The sequence below is a fragment of the Barbatula barbatula genome (assembly GCF_947034865.1).
Source record: "Barbatula barbatula genome assembly, chromosome: 1".
Taxonomy (NCBI): domain Eukaryota; kingdom Metazoa; phylum Chordata; class Actinopteri; order Cypriniformes; family Nemacheilidae; genus Barbatula; species Barbatula barbatula.
In genome coordinates, this window is record NC_136766.1 from 14,537,193 (window position 1) to 14,557,401 (window position 20,209).

The following is a 20,209-nucleotide window of genomic DNA, read 5'->3' on the forward strand; positions in this document are numbered from 1 at the left end:
AAAGTTTATCAAAGCACTCTTGGTTAATAAAAATGGCCATGTTTCAGAGACAATTAAGGCTAGTCCCAGACTAAAATAAAAGTTTGAGCTGTCTATGTCAGTGCCATCGTTTTGTCTCAAGATGCATACCAGTACTGTTTTTTTTTCTTAGGCAATTTTAGAAAAGAGACAAAACAAGTGAAAATATTCGTATTTAACAGAGCCCTTGTCGTTGCTTTAGCTAAGCCTTTTCTGTGAAAGAGGGCCAATATTGTAATGGTTCTAAATTCTCACCAGGCATTATGCACTAAATTTAATAATAAGTATATTAACTTTGTCATAATCAATATTTACATCTTTGACAGTCAATGAAATACAAAAGCTATTCTTTCGGTTTTATACATAACCTTTGTGTATATTTTTAAGATTTTATATAACCTAGTTATTTGTGAAAGTTGTCTTTCAACTTGCAATGTCAATACCTTGATTCAACCTTAATGACACAACGACATAAACAAGACTGCATATCAGAGAAATTTATTGTTTTGGTAAAGCCAGAACCAATGTCACCAACACAATTTTTAGAATTTCAACACAATGTCAGTGGAGAAAAAGTTGGCATTTGTAAAAAAGTGGGGGTGGGGATGGGAATGGGGAAAATTGCATCAAAATTAGAAAAAAGACCCTGCAAATAATAATGACAGTTAAAAAAATGCAAGTATTTCACAGTAGGTGACACAACGTAAATGCATGAGGAGCATATTTTTTTTGTCCTAAGCTAAATCCCTGCATTGGGATTTTTCCAATAATATTATTACTATCAACATCGATAAAAAAATAATTACAGGTTTCAAAGAGGCCCAAATCTCTAGCAGCAGTGATGGAAGCTGAGCGAGTTTGAGAGCTGAGAGACCAGTGGCCATTATAGGACAGTCTTATGCAGAGAGGTCGCTATTATTAAATCGATCTTGATCGTACAATTCAGCTACAACCTTGCGACCTGCAAACCAGCGGTTGTTGAGGGCCTGGATGGCTTTGTTCATTTCATCAGCATCTGAGAACTCCACAAAGATCTTTACAATAATCTCAGCATCATCATTTTCACCCTGTCGCTCCTGGTATATGATAACCCGGTTTACAGCGCCATACTTTCCACATTCCTCCATTACTTCGCCTTCCAGGTCATCATCAATGTCCTCTGGGCCAACCATGTTGCGTAGCACCATAACTGTTGACTGCACATAAAAAAAAACAAAAAACAAGGGGAAAACTATTAAAGAGAGCCTAAACATAACTTTGTAATGTAATAATTAAATTTGAATGGCTATAAAGGTTCTTACAACCAGAATGAATGTGATGGTGTCTAACCTTTGACTGCACGACTGTTTGTTTTCCTCCATTTGGACTGATGCTTAGCTGCTCCAGTTCACTGTCCTGCCCATTTCCCACCGGTCGATTCTGATCTTCTTTAGTGAGCCGAATGTCTTCCTCTTGCTTCACTTCTGTATGTGTTTGCACCGTAGATGTTGGTGTGCCCACAGAAGCAGATCTTGTGACTGGTGGGGAGGCTAATACTGGGTTCACCAAACCAACCTGGGGGACTACAGGGAGAGTGGGTCGAGCAGGTGTAACACCTATGAATATTATAAAAAACACCAGAGACCGTGATTAAAATAAGCTTTAAGACTATATACAGGTAGATCTAAAAATAATATCACGAAAAAGGTCAATATTTTTTGTCATTCATTTCAGAAAGTGAAACCCATATATTACATAGATTCATTACAGAGTGAAATATGTCAAGCCATTATTACTTGAAATTTTGATGAATATGGCTTACAGATATTGAAAACTCAAAACAGTGTCTCAGAAAATTTGAATATTACATAAGATCAATAAAAGAAGCATATTTTAAACAAAAATGTAAGGCTTCTGAAAAGCATGTTCATTTATATTCACTCAATATTTGGTTGGGCCTTTTGCATGAATTTCTGCATCAATGTGAAGTGGCATGGAGGCAATCAGCCTGTGGCATTACTCAGGTGTAATTCAAGCCCAAATTGCTTTGATAGCGGCTCTGATCTTCCCCTTGACAATTCCCCATAGATTCTCTATGGGGTTCAGGCAACTTTGCTGGCCTGTCAAGCACAGTAACACCATGGTCATTGAACCAGCTTTTGTTACCTTTGGCAGTGTGTGCAGGTGCCAAGTCCTACTGGAAAATGAAATCAGCAAACTCCATAAAGCTTGTCAGCAGAAGGTTTCCTGGTAGACAGCTGCGTTGACTGTGGACTTCAGAAAACACAGTGGACCAAAACACACAAATGACAAGGCAGACCAAATCATCTCACTGGACTTCAAGACTTTTCTGAAGTCCACAGTCAACGCAGCCATCAACTAGGACATTTTAGAGCACTTCATGCTTCCTTCTGCTGACAAGCTTTATGGAGTTGCTGATTTCATTTTCCAGCAGGACTGGGCACCTGCCCACACTGCCATAGGTACCAAAAGCTGGTTTAATGACCATGGTGTTACTGTGCTTGACTGGACAGCAAAACCTATATAATATATGGGTTTCACTTTCTGAAATGAGTGACAAAAAATATTGACCTTTTTCGTGATATTATTTTTAGATGTAGCTGTATATATGTTTATATATATAAAAAAAATATATATATATATATATAAAGGCAAAATTAAGGCATACATTATTTCAATTAAATACAGCTACCATTTCTGTAATGGTAGCTCTTGATCAATTGAGACTGCTAAGAAAACAATTCCATATGCATTTGGATCATAGCAGTAGTAAAAATCCAATCTCTCTCCATTGATTTTTGCAGACCTGTAATGATTCCAGGGGCCTGGGCAGCTAGAACGGCTTGTGGTAGCCCCATTTGCTGACTGAGAATGTGTGCCGGTGAGGCGAGAGAGCCCAGCACTGTCGCTCCAGCAACAGCCTCCTACAGAACACAAGAGTAGTCAAACAAGGGCGCAATCTACAATCTAATTTATGTAAGATAGTAAATAGGAATCCTCTCTGACATTTATAAGCACCTGAGCGGTGATCTTAGCGGTTGCAGCAGCAGCAGCCACGGCAGCAGCAGGGGGCAAACCGCCAGGGGTCGTGGGTGTCAACAGAGGCATGGGAGGGGTGACGGCCTTCCCCACTCTTAGGTACTGACCACCGAGATCAAACAGGTTCATAGAGGATACGGCATCCAGCGATGACTGAGGCTTGTCATATTCTACTCGTGATGAAACGGAGAGACAGCACTTCCTGAATGTAGGCATATGTTTACTGACACTCTTTTGTAGCACCTTAATGGATTGCTTAAATTTATTTCAAGTTGTTGATATACAAAAATGTAAGGAACGACACTATTGGCATCTTTAAAACCAAAACCTAAAGTCTGAGGAGATTCACTCTCTTTAACAACCGTTTTCTGTATGCATACTTGAACTTGTATCTTAAAATAATCCTCATTGATGAACCTTGCTTAAAATTGGGCATTGACTGAGAAACAAAATACAGTGTCCTCTTATGAACCTCTTTTTCTGTTTTCACCATCTAGGCCAAGATGGGGCCATGAATTAATCTCCATCGAGTAATGTTTACAGCACTTTGTAGATGTGCTCACCAATAAATCCAAAGCCCTTGTGCTTTCCCGTGGTGGGTTCCCGTGCCAGCATACAACTTTTTATTTTTCCAAAGGCCTCAAAGACGCTCTTGATGTCATCGTCGGATAGATCTGGGTGGATTGAGGCTACGTAGATTCGGTTGAAGGCACGTGCCTCCTCAGCCAGTTGGTCGATGATGGGCTGCGCCTGTCCGATGTTACTTGGCCGCCCCACCTACAGCATACATACCACATAGGGGCAACTAAGTGCAAGTGTATGAAGGAATGAGTGTGCAAGTGTGTATCGTGTGGCTGAGAAATAGAAGAATGGGAATCAGGAAAGAACAACTTGCGCTCTCCATCTTAAATAAGTATCTGAGTACAGATAAGACACTAAAACTGATAAACCCTCTAACCAAACTTACCAAAACACCTCAACCATTACAAGCGCTTCTACTTAGCTACTTGGAAATGCCTTTATCATTAAATACTAAAGGTTTTACTTCTTGTATACCTTCTCTTATGTAGTTTTCTCAACCTTGGTTGAACCAAATATTCTTTAAAGGTAAAATATTAATCAAGTCAAATATTACACATGACTGAAAATAGTACACCAAGTTACTTCTTGTCTACAGCCAAAGTATGTGAGAGATGTGTGTTTGAGTGTTTTCATGACTCTTATGTGTGATTGTTAAAAACACATTTATGGGTATGTGGTATCTGTGCTGCAGGTGGGGCGGCCAGGCAAACACCAGCCAGGCGCAGCCCATCACTATCACATGCTGGACAGAGAAGAACACGTCCACCACAAGCGAACTGTTCCCATCTCTGCGGCTCCTAGAAAAAGGGAACTCCGAAACAAACAAGATGACAGTGTGGAAGCATACCACAATATGCGTACATTGGGGTTAGACGACAAACACATATACACAGAAGGTTAAAGCAAACTCATTTTAGTTGGCACACACCCACAAGGCAGGTTCTGTGGACCTGCTGACTGATGTACACAAAACAAAAGTTAAGAGATTTAACATTCATGGTCCTTTCATGGTCCTATCTGGAACCCACCTTAATGTTTCTTCCACCGAGCATGACAGAGTTCATCTGCTCCAGGGCCAGCTGAGCTGCTTCAGGAACCTCATACTCCACAAAGGCAAAGCCCTGAGAGAGCAATCAATGAACAAGAAATTCAATTGTTGTCTTTAAAATATCCCCCAACTGTGTTGATGTTTTTTAAGACGATTTATTTATTTTGTAATTTCTTAACAATTGTGCACATTCCTCATCAATAATTTTTCAGATTAGGTTATCACTTTAGTAGTACAATGTGGAAATAAAAAAATTGGATCTTGCTAAAAATTAAAAACAAGTTAAATACAATATTTTCTATCTCTTTGGATTTATGATACTAGCATGTTCTTGACAAGTATCTTAAGACATTACATCAAATGAAAAGCATACCTTGTGTTTCATGGTGACAGAGTCCCAAGACATATCAATACTTTTTATAGGTCCAAAGGGGGCAAAGGCCTGCCGGATGGTGTCCTCCCCCAGCTCATAATAAATGGAGCCCACATACACGCGACACATGATGGCCAGAGCTCGCTGCCTCTGTGCTGCCACCTAGTGGTCAGGAGAGGGAAAGACAAAAAGACAGAATATTGGCTGCTGAAGAGTGTTACACACAAGCACAAGACAATAAGGTCAAATGTAGCAAAGGATTAAAAATGTTTTAAGCTTCCGTTTTGGAACAGTGGTGATAGCTCCCACTCTTTTTGTCCTCTTTGCTCATTACATCACTTACCATTAATCACAAGCACACAAGAATTGGGAACATGTGGCACAGCCCCTTTCTATACCATTTTTAGGAGTGCTGCTTGCAAGTTGTGTGCTCGCAGACTGAAACATGTACATTTATGACTGACCTGAATTCTGTCCAACGATATTCCTAATGCAGTAAAGATGTAAAAGCAAACCCTTAAAACAACTTATCATCCTGAATAATGAGCTGAGGTGAAAATAGATTTATTTTCATGAGGTGAGCTTTCGGACTTACATATCAAGCTCACTGTTGAGGGAGGATCTGGCCAAATTGATACATTTTACACTTACTGCTACATTTATAGTTCAGTTTTGAAGTGTGTCAGCCACATGACGAAAGTATACGTTTACACATACAGCTCTTATACAGATGGTTCAATTTGGATTGTCGTAGTGACCGTTAGCTCTCTTTTACAGCAGAGAAAAGATGACATTAATAAGCAACAGCATATTCACAAAGAAGAAATGGATCATCCTAACCATTCACAACACACACACCACAAGATTTTCTGCACTTAATTGAGCTTCAGGCTGAGCAATGAACCTAAAAGAGATAAAATGCGCATCTAGATCAATGAGCACGAAAATAAAGGCACCCTCACAAGTGGCCATGCAATGATTTACAAAGACTAATATGGGTTGTCTGAGAATTACAGATGAACGGTCTATCCTGTTAAGGGCCCGGGCATTGCCCTACACATACAAAAAGTAAATTAAAAGAGGTGGCGAAAGATCCAGTCGTTCTGATTCTAAATGTTTAAGTTGTTTTTTAACCTGCTTAATGAAATGGATGAGCAAAGATGAAAATTTCATTCACAACAGCCATGTCTGCTTTTTAAATATGCTGTGGCAATTGTCTAGCGTGTCGGGTCAGGTTAGTGCCAGTTAAAGAAGGATAACGGTCATTATGTCAATAATGCGAACACAAGGTGAATAATAGTTTAATATTCTATTGACCGATTGTAAAGATGAGAGAGGATCTCCAAAGCCCATTGTCACTGCTGCCATCTGAAACACAGTAAAGATGGAAAAGTGCTGAAAAGGTTAGATATCTCCTTTTGTCCTTTCTTGTACTCAATTTTCAACAGCAGACAGACATATTCCAGACATATCTTGTCAGTCTCTCTGACTGGTCAAAGCCTCAGACTCAACTTTAAGCTCCGCCCACCACTTTAATCACCACTTACTTTGAATGCAAACCTGCAACATATCACAGTTAAAGCAGCAACATTACTGACAGGAATTACGTTCAGCAAAAAGGCAGCACACTTCCATCTTTTCCTCACAGAGTCAAAAAAATAGAGGCATGTGGTGTGTATGTGAATCATTTGGAAAACTCATCTGCCTGATGTAATGAAGCTGCTTGGGTAGTGGAGTACACTTGAATCAAAGATAGTCGTCAGCAATATGAACAGACTCAATAATGTTGTGGTATGCCAGTATGATTTCAAGATATACCAGACCTTAACCAAATTGGCAGTGAGGGAGTGCAAACAAATCGATTCAACATAGAATCAATTGTAGGAGTAGTTCAAATGCAGTACGGTCATTCCAACAAAGCGGTCAATTGTACATTTTTATCAGTCAGTCAGCCAGTCAAAATGCTATGGGATGAAAATCATCTCAAAATTATTAACAAATGCATGCACAGTCATCCGTAAACTTGATGTTACACATGTATTTTACTATCCACAAACAAATGCCTTATGATTTGAATCTGAGAAATTTAGATTTTTATAAACAAAACAATTTGTACAAATAGACAGATTTTGAATACCAATGTTGTATTTATTGTTTATAATTTTGAGCATACCAAGGACTAGGGGTGTGACGAGACACTTATCTTATGAGACGAGAGACGAGACTGAGTTCACGAGAACAAGACGAGATTTTTAGACTTTTTTAAAGAAATCCTCAATGATAAAATATATAGGGAAAAATTCACTTTATTCACCTTGAAAGTCATGTATTACACATATATATAAAATTAACTTATATTTTATGAAACGAAACGAATAATAAACAATATGCAAACGCTGCAAAATGTTTTGTCAAACTCAACTGACGGAAAGTAATTGCACAAAAATGATGCTTTGATTTCTTAACAGATGCAGTTTTTAGTTAAGAGCTGTGGTCGTATTCTCTTTGATTTTGCATAGTGCTCGTGTTAGCAGAGGTTGCGATCAAATCACACTGTCAATCATCCTACCTCCACTCATTGAACCCTCCTAGCCTTCAGAGAAACAGTAATAACTACATAAACACATAAGGTTTAAGCTAACATTGCACATATGTAAGAGACAGATGGTCCGTTAGAGGTTTGCCTCTGAATGTACTTAAAATAATGTAATGTGAACTTGCAATTGCTATACTCTACTTGTGGTACTTGAAACCGTCCGTCCGTCCAGCGTGTTTACAAAGAGAAACGGTGGGAAATTAGTGCCGTGTTATGGAAAATCATATAGTCGTATAAATGGCTGGGCCGGTCACTGTAGCTCACAGCACGCACAAACTTAGTGCAGTTATTAGTGTTCTGTACAGAAATGACAATGTGCACTCACACAAATGCTCCCAAATATACTCGTGAGGTTGCACAAGTTAAATATAGGGAGCATATGCAACTAAAATGGTCACAATTTAAAGCACAGAACTCCATCATGCCAATTACGTGAGGATATTGTGTTCTCGAGACAAATCGAATCCCTCGAGAAACATCGGATCTTGCGAGATCTCATGCGAGAAACATCGGATCTTGCGAGATCTCATGCCACAACATCTCGTCTCACCACTGCCAAGGACAACAAACATGAATTCATCCTGCTCTGTGCATTTGTATTGACTTTTGTTTCGCTGGTTTATCCTGCTATAATTGCTGCTTGTTGTTCTGCATTTACCACTTCATTTAAGTAATTCGATTTAATGCCGTTTCATGCATTGTGACTTCTTTACAATGTTTTAACGTGCTGGCGATAGTAAGACCATCCTACCATCAAGATTGGCTGCACTGCGCTGTGGCCTGCAGCTCATTACACTTAAGTTGCGATAGTGAGAGAAGTCAGTGGTTTGTTTGTTGACAGCATTTCAGCGATGGATGTTATATAAACGGTGGATATAATGCTGGATTTGGAGATCGTATGAAACTAATATAGTTGCAGCGGTCCCAGTACTAAAAACTGCACACGGTAAGTGAAACCAAGTCACATGTCTGTGATTTGTTGGCAATCGGCGCATGACAATACGTGCATAATGTAAGAAACATGAAGGGATTAATGCAATGTTATATTATTGTGTACTCGTTTTCTAGTTCCATCCCTCCTGCCTGGTCTCTTAAGTCCCAACATCTCAATACAGGGGTGCCTCAGGTCTCAGTGCTTGGACCGTTGCTCTTTTCAATATACATGACATCCCTAGGTTATTTCATTCGGAAAAATGGCTTTTCCTATCACTGCTATGCAGATGATACACAACTCCATCTGTCATTTCAGCCTGACGATCCGACTATTTTTGCACACATCTCAGCATGCCTGAGTGACATTTGGCTCTGGATGAAGGTCCAACAGAACAACTTGTAATCCCGGCCGACCCAAAGATCACAACCTCTTCATTCAACCAGGCTCATCGACCATCACACCTTCCAAAACGGCCAGAGACCTGGGAGTGGTAATCGATGTGAGCTAAACTTCACTTATGTTGCCAGCACCAACCAGGTCATTTAGATTCATCCAATACAACATAAGGAAAATTTGACTTTCCCTGCCCAAGCATGCTACACAAGTCCTAGTCCAGGCACTTCTCCTGTCCAGACATTACTATCGCAATGGTTAGACTCCTCGCTTGCACAACCAAACCTCTGGTCAAACCAAAGTGGTCTTCAATGAACCAAAGAGAACACACGTCACTCCTCTCTTCATTTAGTTATATAGGCTCCTTATAGTCGCTCGCATCAAATTCAGAGCTCGCCTTTTGGCATCCCCCGATCTTCACTCACTAATACTTATGTACCTGACAGATCCCTACGCTCTGCATACAAACAACGCTTTGTAGAGCCATCCTAAAAGGGGAAAAAAATTTATTCTCGTGTACCTTCTCTGGATCTGTTCCACATTTGAGGAATGATCTGCCCGCTGCTGCAAAATCAGCAGATTATGTACCCATCGACTGAAAACACATTTCTTCCGTTCAACACCTGACTGATTAGTTCTCACTTCAATTTCTTTTCTACTCTTAAGATCCTTTAAAAAAACTGTGATCGCATATGAGAGTTTTACTGCACTTATGCTTTTTGTTGTCCTTGTGTTGTTCCAATTGCTTCTATTGTTGACCTCAAGTCAATGTAAATGTAATTTTATTTAAGTTCAACCATTATTTGCTGTTAGGCTCTTTAAGCCGTGCGTGGTAGACTCAAAATGGAAGCAGTAAACCTCTCTAGACGCACCCATTCGTGGGCGGTATTAACATCAGTTTTCTGTGTCAGCTTACAATGTCTAGATTGCTTTCTAATTACATCAATAAGATTAACTAAACTATACATCGTTAAAAATGTCTAAGGGTCTAATTCCAGTATATGGTCTCCGTTTTCCTATATATAAGCTCCACCAACCGTAATATAGAAATTTGTGACCGAAGTGCAAATAACAACAAGCAGAATAAATACAGAACTTCATACCTTTGTTTTGATATAACGATCACAAGTCGAATCCAATCTTGTCGCAGCTGCATAAAGTCCATGAAAACTATAGGGTTGCTAAAACTAAAACCTGCTATTAAAATCTTTCATCTACCGGTTCTGCATGTACGAGACAAGTGAATGTGTTGCAGTTTAACGCTCATGGATATGTCTGTGTCTCACTGTATGAGGACATAAAAACATGAACATCTTGTGGCGTTATGTGTATTGCCCCATTTTTTTATGATATAGATGTGTTAAGCAACAAATATTTGTATTCATGTACACTAAAAACTGATGGGTTATTTATTTAACCCATATGCTGGGTTGAGACCGCTGGGTATGCAAACTCGATGATTTGACGCATATTTGGGTTGGCAATTGTAACCTAACAGCACTGGACTATGCATACGGACGATGAAACTTGTTAAACATGTTCACACAAATGTGAATTTTCCTGCGGTAAGGAGCGTGTGTTTTCATCAATATCAAGTGAGAGCAGTAACCGGTGAGAGGAAACTGAACATTCCTAGGACATTTAATCAAATTAAACTTATGTAATTAATAACGAATCACTTTAATTTCTTCTTTTTTTCTTGACGACATTAAAAACATACCTGCACACTCGGAAGAGGTGACATCCATAGAGGTGTAGTTGTATGAGGGGGTTGAATTGTCATTTTCTTCAGGCTTTTGGCCTGCACAAGTGCTTTAAGTGCAAAACATGACACCAATGGAGCAGCAGCTAATCACATGACAACAATTTTGAGCTACAGAAAAAATATGGCATTTTGTTTAGAATGCGTGGATGCGTGTCAATCGGAAGCGTTTGTGTGTCAGGGGTTTTGTTTTGGTTTTAAAACATATGCAGGATTGAGAAAATAAAGTGTGGGACTGATGTTAAGAGAGTTAAAGTGCAGGACATGATTGACGCGAGTTATAAGAGCTTTCATAAAAAAGAAACGTAAAAAGGTGCTGGACCAAAGTCATTTCAGACACTCGAGAGTAGAAGCGTAACACACAGAAAAAAAAAATTCGGATTTACACCATTCAGATAAATGACCTATTTTTGATTCAAAACAACAGATTTTGCCTAAAAGCAACTAGTTGCATGTATGTAAAAAGCAAAACTGCATTGGCCTTAGAGGAACTATTTGTATTGGCGGGGGTGCTGCGCAATCAGCAAAGGGAAGCACTGTTTGCTACTCAGTGAACCGGCGAAAAACAGAAGACCAGGGTTGGATTCTTGAGGCCTCATGGCATTTCAAACTAAATTTGAATAATTTGTTAACATTTGGTTTGTTAAATGACTCTTTAGAATCACTTCATTTTGTGAACTATTTCATTAAACACCATTTAATATATCAATGTCAAACATAAACATTGTCAAATGTTAAGGCTTTTTGCTAGCATTTTAGTCGTTACATGAGCACTTTTTTATTTTTAATTGTAGATCGTCAGAGTGACATCACCTTACACGTGCTTCCTGTAGACCTTTCAACATAATTTTACAAAATAGGGAAAAAAATATCAATAATTGCATTCCAGAGTAATTTAAGGTGTGCCCCTAAATTTTCTGCTTGGGCTCCTAAAATTTTCAGTCAGGATAGTAGTGTGTAACATGCATCACGTTCACGGATGACTGTGCATGCATTTGTTAACAATTTTCAGATAAATTCCATCCCATAAAATGTCACCCAAAGCAGAAATAAAACAAATACTTGAAACACAACCTTAGTTTTTTGCCAACAAACAAGTATAAGACCCTTTTACCTAACAGTGAATGGGAATACTATGTGGTTTTGGTTGCACTACTTGCCAAATGAGTCCTAATACATTTTCTTTAGATCTATCATAAATTGTTATATAAAAAGGGAATGTTCTGCAGTGTACCATAAAGCATTGCACAGCATGTGTGTTTACAAAGAAGTCCACATAACTATATGAGCTCACCTGTAGGTTTGTGAGCTGCTGCTGCTGGTGGGCGATGGTCTGTTTCACTAAGACGCTCTTAATGCTCTGTTCCATGGCATACTTCTTAGCCTAAAAAGCAAAAGGACAACTAATAAAGCAAGCAGACAAGACTGAAGAGTTTTAAACGGTTGCTGGTGAACACCAGCTTGGTAAAAAGCAAACATGCACTTCACAACAAGAACAAAAGTCTAGTCAGCAAAATGTCTTTCCTTATCATGTTCCAATCCTTATACCCCCCAAAAATACATAAAGTAAAGAAGCTATTGTTACCTTCTGTAGGGCCTCCTGCTGCTCTGGTGTAAGAGGCGGCAGTCCAAGCTTTCCACCTGTGCCTTGTCCATTCTCCATCTTTAAACCTTTGCCTCACTGAAAATAGAATCCAATGGACAGTAATATACAAAACATTAATATTTTGAAAATTCGTTTTCAAAACATGTGCATTTTATAAACTTACCAATGAGGCTGTGCGTTCTTACGTCAACCAGATCAAGAAGCTCGTGGAGACTTGCTGGCAAAGCACTTACAATATTACTCTGATCTGTAACGGAAAGATTTCAATAAAAGGTTTTCTGACAACAACATGAAGCAATTAAACAACTAACGTTACTTCTCGAGTACGTCATCTTTTCTAATAAAAGCAGATCGCTGACGTGTCCGTCCACAAGACAGAGTACGGGAATGATTTATGTATGTTGAAGAATATAAATGCTCCTTAACACATGAAAAGAAATCACAGGCTAACGTTACACCTCATGAACCAGCATTTGTGTCCGACTATGACTCCATCAGGTAGAATACATCTAACGTTATAATTACTAGCTCACCGTAAATAAAACCATCACTAAATGTTTTACCATAAAAATCTGGCCACACATCAACAAAGAGGTGTAAAGCACACGGTGGTGACTGTGGCGCGCTTCTTGTCGTAAATTACAGCAACTAGCAAGTGCTAGCTGGTTTGAAACAGCTAATTACAGGATTTTAATAAAACAGTGCAGGGTAGATCCGTTTATTATTTACGTGCAACTCGAACAAATTACATTGATTTCACCAATAATGGTGAATTTTTGCTAATTAAGTAATAAGCATAAAAAAAGCCAAGCATTGTGTGACTACCTCAGCATGCTAGCGTAGCTAAATGGCTAGCAGTGAACGAGGCTAACGAGCTTCTACTTAGGCCTCGTGTATCCACGACTCAATATATATAGAAAAGACGTGAGGTTATCTGTGACAGATTTTCACCTTTGTTAACTTTAGACCAGGTACTGTAAAAACGAAGTCTATATTCATATAAACGCATTGAATAATCATAATTACCGCAGTGTTTCGCATTACCGCCATGTAGTGATCCTGAAGACTGCAACTCAGCCGCTCAACATCATGGAAACCACGCAAACCTAGAGCTGCCGCGTTTCTCCAGGACAGAGGGGAGTCACGTGATGGTTGCGCGACAAAGGGTTTTCGGTTACTTTGTTTAATTTTTTTTTTAATATTATTTAAACAGAGTTTGATTTGGAAAAACAACGTTTTAACGAAATATTAAGTGTTACTTTATTTTATTATTATTTTATATTGATTTATACAGTTATATTTTATAATCTTTAAGTTTTAAAACGTTTTATTTATTTTATAATTCACATTTTTATTTTATATTCCAGATCTCTTCATAATTCTAGCAGATCTCCCTCACTTATTATTTAATAAAATCGTTTCACGATTTGTTTTTATAGAACATATATTAAGACTGGCTTCCCTTGATGTTGAAACAATTTTTTGCAATATATTAGTGGATGCGATATTCTAACAATACCGTTTTATTTGGCACAAAAAACATTTCTCCAAATGGGAAATATAGATTTGATTTATGAGCCACGAAACGCTCCCTGCAGGCCAAACGGGCGTCAGCAGCATGTTCTATGTGGGTGCAAAACCGACACGTTTTTGTACCGCCACCACCATGGGTACAAAATAAGACCACGTTTAATAGACATTAAGAGATTACAAGTACTGTTTATAACATTATTCAATCGATGCACTGTTTCTTTGTTTAATTTATTTATAACAAACCGCACATACAGCATTCTAAAGTAGAACAAATAAAGTAATCCTACGTTTCTTAAATCTAATAAATAAAGTGAATACCATACGCAAGCCTGTTTGGCACTGCACCTGAACAAAAGTAGTTAACCAACAGGTTTACAGACAAGCCTCTTCATGCGGAAGTAGGAAGTAAATGTACATTACTTAAAATACTTTCTCTTAAAAGCGATGGGAGCTCGACTATTGTGTACGTCGTGTGACTCGTGTCTGTTGGTGAAATGTAATGGCATGGACATCATCAGTATGGTCTAGGTATGTGAATGTGATGTGTATGCAATGTTACCGTACTTTCTAAACAATTACAGTTTCATTTGTAATTTCGGGTCATGTTCATTTTTAGATACCAAAATACTGTATCGACGACTGTATTTTCCGCACCTATTATTGCGGTCTGAATTTCTCCTGCTTAACACTCAATTTATGCACTTTGTTAGCTAGTGGACAGTAAAACCTGACATGGATTCTCTTCTGGAGGCAATCGAGATTCTAACAAACGCATCCAGACATCAGGAGCACTGTGAGTAATTCAGACTGTGCCTGTGGCAGAATTAATAATGTGCATATGACTTTGAAAGCAGCTTTTTAATGTTGTTTAATAAATAAATTCCTATCACGCAGTGATAACATTGAGAGATGAGGAGTCAAATCCAAGCCCACCTTCTGGTCACCCAAATCTGTTTGACAGTTGTGTGGAGTTGATAAAAGAGGTTGAGGAAGCCCCTGGCCTGTCTCAAGACAACTGTGATTCACCTTTTCATGATACAAGAACCACAGACATACCAAAAGAGCAAGGTAATTAAAAGAAAGGCTATCATTTTGAATAAAATCACATTAGATACAAAACGTTCTGTTATGCTTACCGCATTCTACTGTACATGTCCATTTCTTTTTCTACTCAGAAAAGCATAAAAGGAGGTGCTCAAAAAAGAGTATAAAAAAGGGAATCTGTTTAGACAGGTCAGGTCACCATTGCTTAAAATGTGGACAAAACTTCAGAACATCAGTTCACTTTAAAAGACATCAACTTGTTCATTCAGGAATCAGGTCTCATGTTTGTCCTGAATGTGACAAGCGTTTCTTCACATCCTCTGAACTCAGAGTACATCTGCGTATTCACACGGGAGAAAAACCATACCAGTGTCCTGAATGTGGTAAACGTTTTGCCCAGTCAGGATCCTTGTCCAATCACCGGAAACGTCATAAAAGCGAAAAACAACACAAATGCTCTGAATGTCATAGGGGCTTCCATAACTTTTTAGATCTACAAGCGCACAAAAGGGTTCACACTGGAGAGAGACCCTACGTCTGCTCTCAATGCAGGAAGAGGTTTACTACATCTGGAGCGTTGAAAGTTCATTCACGCACTCACACTGGTGAAAAACCTTATGAGTGCACAGAGTGTGGAAAGACGTTTTGCCAGCTGGGCGGACTTAAGGTTCACAGGCGCATTCATACCGGAGAAAGGCCTTACACATGCTCTGTGTGTGAGAAGTGCTTTAAGGGACATGCAAATTTGATTGCGCATCAGCGCATTCACACAGGAGAAAAGCCTCATCAATGTTCTATGTGCAGAAAGACATTCAGTGACAGTCGGAGACTTAAAGAGCATGAGCCACCTCCATCATTAGAGAAACTGTTCCATTGTAGCAAGTGTATTGAAACTTTTAGTGTTTTCTGTCAACTTAAAGACCATCAGCGCTGTCACAGGAAAGAAAAGCGCCATCGCTGTCCTGAATGCGGAAAGGCCTTCATACATTTATACTTGCTGAAGAATCACCAGCGTGCTCACTCCGACGAGAGACCTTATTCTTGCATCGTATGCGGAAAGGGGTTTCGCCGGCCATTTGACCTGAAAATGCACCAGAATATCCACAATGAAGCAAGACCTCATTCTTGCTCGGAGTGTGGAAAGAGCTTCCGCAGGACTGCAGAGCTCAAGATACATCAGAGAGTACATACGGGGGAAAAGCCTTATTCCTGTGCCATTTGTGGAACAGGCTTCAAACAGATATCACAAGTCAAAGTTCATGAGCGCATTCACACTGGAGAAAGACCCTACGTCTGCTCTGAGTGTAAGAAGACATTTAAAGACAAGAGAAGCCTGCTTACACATCAGAGAGTGCATCATAAATGAATGCAGGATTCAGTTGTTAAAGGGATGACAAAGAAATTATCAGTCTGTAATTCAAATGACAGGTTTATTGCAACATCGAGAAACAGAAAAGCAACAAAAAAATGCATTTAAAAAAGTTATGAAATAATTAGCATTTTAGTGAAAAAGTGTTCGAACCCTTTGCAAAACATGACTCGTAGTACTTGGTGGAAAATCCCTTGTTGGCAATCACAGAGGTAGGATGTTTCTTGTAGTACACTGGAAAACTCATCCGCAACCCATTTTTAATGGCTGGCTGAGGGAAGGAGGCTCTCACCAAAGATCTAATGGTACATGACCCCATCCATCGTCCCTTTGATGCAGTACAGTTGTCCTGTCCCTTGATATTGGTCTAATCTCACCACAAAACTTATACCCAGTCCTCTTCTGAATCATTCAGATGTTCAGTGGCAAACTTCAGACGGGTGTGCTTTCTTGAGCAGAGGGACCTTGCGGCACTGCAGGATTTCAGTCCTTGATGGCGTAGTGTGTTATATATTGTTTTCTTGGTGACTGTGGTCCCAGCTGCCTTGAGGTCATTGACAAGATTCTCCCATGTAGTTCTGGGCTGATTCCTCGTCGTTCTCATGGTCATTGAAACTCCACGAGGTGAGATCTTGCATGGAGCCCCAGACTGGGGTAGAGTGACAGTGGTTTCGTGTTTCTTCCATTTGCGTATAATTGCACCAACTGTTGTCACCTTCTTGTAGCCCAATTCAGCCTTGTGTAGGTTTACAATCTTGTCCCTGAAATCCCCGGACAGCTCTTTGGTCTTGGCAATCGTGGAGAGTTTGGAATCTGATTGATTGATTGCTTCTGTGGACAGGTGTCTTTTATACAGGTTAAAAAACTGAGATTAGCCCCACTCCCTTTAAGAGACTTCTAATTCTTAGTTTTTTACATGTACAAGAGACACCTGGTAGCCAGATGCAATTCAGTTCATAACCTTTTTTTAAATACATTGTTCTGGATTTTTATATATATATTAAAGGACCAGTGGGTTTTTTTGCGGATAAAAGAGCAGAAATCTAATATAATACATAACTATGTCTTCAGAGGTGTATAATGAGTGACCTCACCACTAGATGCCTCTAAAATCTCCACATTGCTCCTTTATTGATATTAATACTATATTGTCATTAATTATTTAAGATGAACAGGATTTTGTGTCTTATTTATTATATCTAGTGTTTTGCTCAGCAATGAAAACATCTTTCTAATATCATAGGAACCGTGTTTCAATTCTAATGCCATATTATTATATACAGTATTTGAACAGTTGAGACATAAAAATATCTTAATATTTTCTTTGTCATGTATTGTTATATTAGATTTTTGTCATAAATAACCTTTTCAGAAATAGATTCTGCTGCATTTACAATTCATTTCATAAATGGTTTTAGCCTTTTGTATCTATTTATATAGCAAACAGCAGCATGGTTGTGTTTTATAGTTCAAGTTCAACCAAAAGAGGGCAGTATGTTCATAAGAATGCATTGGCAATTTATTGGAATTTTTTGTATTTTAGGATTAACCCAGGGAACATCAGATTCTGCACACCTATTCAATAGATGGCATTTAAATTATGTAATTTTATAAAGAGCTTTCTCTTTTCATGTGATATGTTGTCTATCCCTGATAATGCATATTTCTTATATCCTAATAAACAAGTGTCTGTACTGCACGTATAATCAACAGATCTAAAATGACCAAAAATGAACACATCAAATGAATGCTTTACTCTGTATCCTCTCTGATCAGCATGATCAGCATGATCAGCTTGCTGTATGCATTTATTGTCCATATAGTCTTCATCTGCTGCAGATTTCCAGCATTATAATATGGGGTCCTCAGCCTTGATTTGAATATGAACAAAATACCATCATGCAAAAGGCAACAAACCTCTAGAGATTTAGATGGCTGCTCTGTTCAAAGCAACTGCATCAAGAACAAAGGTCTTTGTGTAATGATTAGATGCATTGTTCATTATATATAAATGGGAATTTGTTGCAGTAACTCTAGTCACTAGCTGTTGTGACTATGGTTATCACATATTGCAGAAGTGTCATAGTCAGACAAGAAGATGAGAAATAAAGCATTCCATTTATATTCATAACAGAAATAGGAATTTATTTTTATACGTGGGCTTTGCTCAAAAATTATAACAACAGTGGTGGATTTCCCCATCACCTGTTTAATTTCCTGTTTGATTATCCTTTTAAATTTCAAAGCTTTAGAAATAATCTACATTTTTCGGTATTGCAAGGTCTTCAATGTCATTGGATTTTCTACAGAATAGATTTTAAATTCTTGAAATCACACCACTCTTCATATCCCTTAAACAGATGTTGTTCATTGGGAGTTTACCGATCGCACTCTTGCCAAAGCCTTTGAATGGAGGGCCCATTATCGTCTATGGAAATAAATGAGAGGATGACAATTAGTTTTATCCTTGTTAGCTTGCCAATTTATGTATTAGTTCGTCATTTTACCCAAATGCAGTTTTAACACGTCAGTCCTATTGCCCATAAATCTGTGTTTTGTGGGAAAATGCGCTGCATGCCCGTCGCTTTGACTGGGAAAGGCTTATTTGGTTTTAATTCTTAAATCTCTTTAAATCCCAATGACACCAAATGCTCAAACCATGTTTAATTTAAAACATTCCTTGTTCTAGCAGTAATCAAAATATGATGAATCTGCCTCAAACCATGTATTTGCAGCTCAAAGTGTGTTTGGTTCAAATGTTCAACTTTAATGTACAGTAAGCAACTTTGCATAAATGCCTCTGCCAAATGTAATGTGTAAATGTGAGATTTTGTATATTAAGTCCTATCACATATACTTTACAAATTGGCATCAATTTGCTGGCTGTATATTTGGTTCCTTAAAGACTTTCTAATTAAAGACATTTGACATTTAATTAAAGTTCTCGACATTTTTGTTAACATATTTGTTTGTTAATAAAGCATTAAAATAAAAAACATTAAAGCCCTATATTGCTGCCATTTGTTTAGAACTGCTGAAAATAGCAGGTAAAAATGTACTGAGAAATCCCATCATACTTAGATCCTCAAGGAATACGGTGTTCTATCTAATAAAACCATTTCCTAAATTGTTTGTAATTGTTTCTTAATCTCACAGGATTTTAACAGTGAGAGAACTAAAATTATAAGTAAAAAAGAAAGCTATTTCAATTAAATATATTCACATAATTATATCACGAATATTAAAATGGTTTTTTTTGCCTATACAAGGCACTCCATGGACATAACTAAATTACTACTTTAATTGATCTTATTATTAGTAAATTAGTATTACAAATTATTTTAAAGATAATGATTAGTTTTTTCATTTCAATGAAAATCTAATGAATATTAGCCAGCATTAGTTCGAAAGTGGCTTAATTAAACAGCAATTAGATTCAACCAATTGGACAGAAGCTAACTATTACAGCCCTTTCTACAAGTGCACAACTGTATACCAAGTGAATAAAATCAACTTCTCTAAGACATAAAAGAAATAAAAAATAGCCTCTAAACATGATTAATTATACAGACACATACTGCTATGTACAGTAAAATATGTAGATACTATTTATGCTACACGGTACCAACGTCAGTGGTTGATGTCTGCTTCAGTTTTAATTTTACACTCTTTCCCATGCATTTCAATGCACCAATTCTTGTTCATGATTGTTCTTGTTCACCAATTCATGTCACTCAAGCTGCGAATGAATATATATAATGGATACCAAGAGCTTAAATAAGTAGGTTTGCTAGTCTACAGCATGAAAATGACAATTACCAAGCTGTCAAGCAGGGTTTAATATAGACAGTCAGTTTCATGAGACAAATGCGCCTGGTCTGTTAACCTCTGGACTGTGTTTGGTTATAATAT

The 20,209-nt window shown here is 38.2% G+C and overlaps 2 protein-coding genes across 14 annotated transcripts; one reads left to right on the forward strand and one right to left on the reverse strand.

Annotated features, from left to right (window-relative positions):
* Positions 1 to 500: 500 nt before the first annotated feature.
* On the reverse strand, positions 501 to 13,509 carry puf60b (poly-U binding splicing factor b). Of its 12 annotated transcripts, none has more exons than XM_079464429.1 (12): positions 13,378 to 13,509; positions 12,515 to 12,598; positions 12,331 to 12,426; positions 12,040 to 12,129; positions 6,378 to 6,428; positions 5,061 to 5,222; positions 4,668 to 4,760; positions 3,621 to 3,834; positions 3,037 to 3,227; positions 2,825 to 2,942; positions 1,348 to 1,613; positions 501 to 1,214 (listed from the first exon to the last, which is right to left on the reverse strand). In XM_079464429.1, exons 3-12 carry the CDS (start codon positions 12,406 to 12,408, stop codon positions 915 to 917), a joined length of 1,563 nt encoding a protein of 520 aa, XP_079320555.1. In that variant the 5' UTR covers positions 12,409 to 12,426; positions 12,515 to 12,598; positions 13,378 to 13,509; the 3' UTR covers positions 501 to 914. The 12 variants fall into 12 exon arrangements, with proteins under 12 accessions (XP_079320555.1, XP_079320559.1, XP_079320557.1 ...); XM_079464433.1 differs by having other exon boundaries at positions 1,348 to 1,580; positions 13,378 to 13,505; XM_079464431.1 differs by having other exon boundaries at positions 1,348 to 1,580; positions 3,025 to 3,227; positions 13,378 to 13,505.
* A 713-nt stretch (positions 13,510 to 14,222) lies between these two features.
* Positions 14,223 to 19,421, forward strand: LOC306898763 (uncharacterized protein). 2 transcript variants are annotated; one of them, XM_079464523.1, is made up of 4 exons: positions 14,223 to 14,412; positions 14,595 to 14,677; positions 14,779 to 14,952; positions 15,060 to 19,421. In XM_079464523.1, exons 2-4 carry the CDS (start codon positions 14,617 to 14,619, stop codon positions 16,292 to 16,294), a joined length of 1,470 nt encoding a protein of 489 aa, XP_079320649.1. In that variant the 5' UTR covers positions 14,223 to 14,412; positions 14,595 to 14,616; the 3' UTR covers positions 16,295 to 19,421. The 2 variants fall into 2 exon arrangements, with proteins under 2 accessions (XP_079320649.1, XP_079320650.1); XM_079464524.1 differs by having other exon boundaries at positions 14,259 to 14,416; positions 15,060 to 19,414.
* Positions 19,422 to 20,209: the final 788 nt, after the last annotated feature.

Coding starts and splice junctions, on each gene's coding strand:
- puf60b (XM_079464424.1), bottom strand. CDS start 12,408: ATGGAGAATGGACAAGGCACAGGTGGAAAGCTTGGACTGCCGCCTCTT. Junction 12,130..12,330: donor AGCAGGAGGCCCTACAGAAG/GTAACAATAGCT, acceptor TTTGCTTTTTAG/GCTAAGAAGTATGCCATGGA. Junction 3,835..4,667: donor TCGGTGGAAGAAACATTAAG/GTGGGTTCCAGA, acceptor TGTATGCTGTAG/GTGGGGCGGCCAAGTAACAT.
- LOC306898763 (XM_079464523.1), top strand. CDS start 14,617: ATGGATTCTCTTCTGGAGGCAATCGAGATTCTAACAAACGCATCCAGA. Junction 14,678..14,778: donor ATCCAGACATCAGGAGCACT/GTGAGTAATTCA, acceptor CCTATCACGCAG/TGATAACATTGAGAGATGAG. Junction 14,953..15,059: donor AGACATACCAAAAGAGCAAG/GTAATTAAAAGA, acceptor TTTTCTACTCAG/AAAAGCATAAAAGGAGGTGC.